Genomic DNA, 5,000 nt, shown 5'->3' with positions numbered 1-5,000 from the left:
GCTTTCGTACGATGAGAAGAACGTTGACACGCTGAGCAACTTCGACGATGACATTGATGAAAATTCTATGGAAGAGGACCCGGAGCTAAAGGACACGGCAAGTGACTCATCCAAACCCCTTATCTCTTACTCTGGGTCATGTCCTTCTTCGCCACCTTCTGTGATCTCCAGTATTGCTGCTTTGGAGAATCAAATGAAAATGATTGATTCTGTCATGAACTGTCAGCAGCTGACCAGTTTGAAATCCATAGAAAATGGATCAGGGGAAAGTGACCATTTGAGCAATGACTCCTCATCAGCCGTCGGTGATCTCGAAAGCCAGAGTGCAGGCAGCCCTGCAATGTCAGAGTCTTCTTCCTCCATGCAAGCTTTGTCTCCTGTAAATAGCAATAGCGAAAGTTTCAGATCAAAGTCCCCAGGTCTCAGTAACCAGGAAGAGCCACAAGAAATACAATTAAAGACAGAAAAACCAGACAGTCCACCACCCGCAACTGAAAATGGAGGCGCATTAGATCTGACATCCACCAACCCGGGAAGACCGGTCATCAAAGAGGAGGCTCCTTTTAGCCTGCTGTTCCTGAACAGAGAACGTGGTAAGTTTAAAAGTACTGTTTGTAATATCTGTGGCAAGCCTTTTGCTTGTAAGAGTGCATTGGAAATTCACTACCGCAGCCATACTAAAGAACGTCCATTTGTTTGTACAGTCTGCAGTCGTGGGTGTTCCACTATGGGTAATTTAAAACAGCACTTACTGACGCACAAATTAAAAGAGCTGCCTTCTCAGTTATTTGAACCCAACTTTACTCTAGGTCCCAGCCAAAGTACTCCTAGCCTGGTCACCAGTACAGCACCTACCATGATCAAAATGGAAGTGAATGGTCACAGCAAGCCGATCTCTTTGGGTGAGGTTCCCTCGCTTCCAGCTGGAATCCAGGTTCCTGCTGCACCACAGACAGTGATGAGTCCGGGGATCACCCCTATGCTGGCACCCCCCCCTCGCCGGACTCCCAAGCAGCACAACTGTCAGTCGTGCGGGAAGACCTTCTCCTCAGCAAGTGCACTGCAGATACACGAGCGCACCCATACCGGTGAAAAACCGTTTGGTTGCACAATCTGTGGTAGAGCTTTTACCACAAAGGGGAATTTTAAGGGAAGGGGCAAAAACAAACTGAAAAGGCCGGGGGGGGGGGGGGGTTAAGGCACTGTACGTGAACCGAGCAGGTTTTGGGGCTAAGTGGTTGTCCCAAAGGCAGGAGAGAAGGGAGCTTCGAGGAAATCCTTGCTGTACGGCAGTGGTTAGTGTGCGTTCAAGATAGGGACTGGAAAGCAGCTGCGCAATGACGCAAACTCTAAAACCGGGTCCGGGTGTACGTGCACGCGCGTTGTCGTTCTCCTGACAGACGTGATGGCACATGCAGTCCGCTGATGGACGTGTTCTGGCAGTTCTGGTGGACCATCAGCGCAAAATAACCTCGCTATAAACCAGAAACGCAGAGCTTGCTCAGCTCCTTGGGTGCCTCTCAAATTCCTATTTCTATTCTGCTTTGCAGCCATTGCAGACTAGAAAGCTGTTTCCCACTGATTTACAGCGAGTTACTACAGGACTGATGCCTCTTATTCCCGCAGTCTGGTTAACCATCAGGACACAGCCTGGGGAATACATTTTAAAATGTCCTTTTTAAAAATGTTAAATTTAGCAAAATAACCGATGCCTCTGACGTGAGAGAAAGTATTCTGAAAATAGACAAGACGTAAAAAGGGGAAGGGCAGAAAAATCCACCCATCTCCTAGTCCAAGTAATGCCCTTCGTTCTCTACAGCCTGTGAGGACTTTCAGCTTGCATGTGAAATTGTCTAACCTAAGAGGATACGTACTCTTTATTGTCATGGCGCTGCGTTTGTTTTCACTGAGAAGAAACAAATGCACGTGGAAAAATTACTACGGAGCTGGGTTTTCTTTGTATAGGTTGACCGGGCCTTAGAACTCTGTCTTAACTGGAATTAATTGGTTTTCAATGTGAATTAAAAGGCATTTTTTCTAAAAAAGCGAGCGGTACTGTAAGTAACAGCATTTCAGGCCAGCCACCTGACCAGGCCGTGCTAACTTGGGGGTGCTTCTTGTCCCGGTTTGCTCCGCAGGTTCACATGGGAACCCACATGTGGAATAACGCCCCCGCGCGCCGCGGCCGCCGCCTCTCCGTGGAAAACCCCATGGCTCTGCTGGGTGGCGATGCCCTCAAGTTCTCCGAGATGTTCCAGAAGGATTTGGCAGCTCGGGCCATGAACGTTGACCCCAATTTTTGGAACCAATACGCTGCAGCTATCACTAACGGACTTGCGATGAAGAACAATGAGATTTCTGTCATACAGAACGGCGGCATTCCCCAGCTCCCCGTAAGTCTAGGCGGAGGGGCCATCCCGCCTCTAAGTAACCTTACCGGTGGCATGGACAAAGCTCGCACGGGCAGCAGCCCTCCCATTGTCGGTCTGGACAAAGCAAGTTCTGAAACGGGAGCCAGTCGTCCATTCACCAGATTTATTGAGGATAATAAAGAGATTGGCATAAATTAAAAGCATTCGTTCCGAATAACTGTTGGACCGCTACTCGACACAACACTTGTCCTGTTCCATGTACAGCTTTTGAAGCTAAGCGGTAGTTTCCTGACCTAAACGCATAGGTTCCCTTTAAAGTTTTACCCATAGCAGAAATACATAACTTTGTGGCTGCTGAAAAGTTGTCTTGCAAGATCTGCATGGTACTTCTTTCAACAGTGAGTTTGACTGTTACTGAGAACTTTGAAACCTTTTAATTTAACAGAAAGCAAACAAACAAACAAATCACAGGATAACTTCATTAGAAACAGAAAGAGGCTAGTCTGCGTCCACTTCGCTTCTTACAAAACTTACCATCGCCTGAGAAAGGGGGGCTTCATTATGGCATTCTGTCACACTTATTTGCTGGTTTTGTTCAAATTAGTTAGCAACTTGGACTATGTTTTTAGGAATCTTAATCTTAAATAAGTGATTTAGTACCCCAATGCTGTGTATTATTACAGTATCCTTGTCTGTAGTATTTATAATGTTAAGATTATGCGGGTAACAGACAATATACTAGCCCCAAACTTAAATGAAGCTTTTGTACTGCAAAATACATCTGGCTATGTGATTTTTCTTTTATTTTCTTTTTTTTTTTTTTTTAAGCAAGTTTTGTTTTCCTATAAATAAGTGGTTTATTTCAATGCAGGCAAAATTGTGAAGTTTTATTGGGAAAGATAGCATGCTTTTCATGTGCAAGTACCTGTCAGTAACAAACCTTTTTTTATTTAAATATTTGTAGCTGCTATGTGGACAGTTGTTCTATTAAATGAAAAAAAAATGTAGTGTGGACTTTAGCTCAATGATTGGAAAACAAGTTACAGACAAACCTTAGCACCATAAATTATTCACAACATTATAAACAGTTGTGAGTAAATACTCCATGTTATCAAAGCTGTACAATAAAAAGGTAATGTTTGTATAATGTGGTTGCAAACTCTTAATTTATACTATTGCACTTTTAGTATTTTGTATTAGGGAGGTTTGTCTATAATTTGAAACTGAACAAAGATGTAAACTATTTTATAAATAGTACTTTGACTTAAGGAATAAGGAGGAGAACCCTGTTGCAGTTTCTCGTTTTATTTTAAGGTCAAACAATGAGAGATCTCTATTAACTAAGCAGAAAAGCCGCAGAGAACTGTCAGATCCTTAGGAAATATGGGGCCTGCCATTTCTTAAATGGAAATGATTCATTTAACTTTTCTACAAAGCCCACTTAAAAGCGTGACCACCCCCGACAGAATTCTGATACATTTATCTTAGGAGTGTGATATTAATACAAGTCTAGGATAGAGGAAGGAGAACATTGTGTAGGTTTAATTTTACTGTAATCTGTTCTGTCTCTTTCACACATACCCACAAGAAAGATGTCGACTGCCTAATAACACGGGAACAAAATAATAACTTTTGGGCAGCGTGAGCAGTAGTAATATAGAAATATTCTGTATCTATTTCCAACTCTTGCTGATTATCTTCTCAGATTGCTCCAAAGCACAATGTACTCTGATTAATCGAATATAATTTTATGTTGATTGCGTTGTTTAAATTACACCGAGTAAATAAAGGGAATGGTTCCACTCGTAAGCTAGGCTGGGGATGCTGAGGAGACTGGGGCTTAATCAAAACTTGAAGAGTAAACGTTTTGTGTACTACCTCATTTTTGTGCATTACAAGCATGGTGGAGTTGACACTATGAACTTCCGTCCAGCAGAATTGCTTGAGGGACATTATGGGTAGCTGGGAAACAGCGCAAGGAGTTTTATGCCCCTGAAGGACGAATCAGACAGTGAGGTCTTCTCAGTTGAGACTGAAAAATAGGACAATCTTTCTTATACAACAAAAACCATTACTGTAAGAGGATGGACTATTCCTGCCATCGTGTAATGGAGTGAAAAGAGGTTCAAAGACTTATTAGCTGTTTGTTTCTATTGGAAATGAACAATGAACTCCACAGCTCCATTTTCTACAGTGATGAGATAGAGATATATAGATATATATATATCTATATATAAGCAAAATTATATATCTGTAACACCTCTACAATATAACATCTTTTTTGCCACAGTGTGTGGGTGGTTAGGGGTGTTTCCAAGCATTGAAAAAAAAAAAGAAAACTGAGGTGGCTTAATGTTGCTGTATTTCAGCAATTGAATGTTTTTATTTATCTGTGTCATTTTTGGTGTGACTTTTTTTTTGGTTAGTATTTGGTACCATGTAGTGTTATCTCTATTCCCTAAAGGATGTGTATAACTTAAAAAAAAGAAAGAAAAAAAAAAAAAAAAGAGAAGAAAAAATGAAAAAGGAAAAAAAAAAAAAAAAAAAAAAAAAAAGAGAAGAAAAAATGAAAAAGGAAAAAAAAGAAAAAAGATGTAAAGTGTTGTAAATAAGATGGTTGATGATGGT

At 41.6% G+C, this 5,000-nt stretch overlaps 1 protein-coding gene across 1 annotated transcript in view; it reads left to right on the top strand.

Moving 5' to 3' along the window:
- SALL3 (spalt-like transcription factor 3) overlaps positions 1–4,531 on the top strand; it is a 21,569-nt gene extending 17,038 nt beyond the window's left edge. The window contains exons 2-3 of the mRNA XM_010564436.1: positions 1–1,146; positions 2,135–4,531. The exon at positions 1–1,146 is cut by the window's left edge and continues 2,344 nt beyond it. Of these exons, the coding sequence (XP_010562738.1) occupies positions 1–1,146; positions 2,135–2,570 (1,582 nt within the window). The 3' untranslated portion in view covers positions 2,571–4,531. The remainder of the gene's footprint in view (positions 1,147–2,134) is intronic.
- Positions 4,532–5,000: the final 469 nt, after the last annotated feature.

Source organism: Haliaeetus leucocephalus, unplaced genomic scaffold, assembly GCF_000737465.1.
Source record: "Haliaeetus leucocephalus isolate CR32 unplaced genomic scaffold, Haliaeetus_leucocephalus-4.0 Scaffold179, whole genome shotgun sequence".
In the NCBI taxonomy this organism is placed as follows: domain Eukaryota; kingdom Metazoa; phylum Chordata; class Aves; order Accipitriformes; family Accipitridae; genus Haliaeetus; species Haliaeetus leucocephalus.
This window is presented reverse-complemented; position numbering and strand designations above follow the sequence as displayed.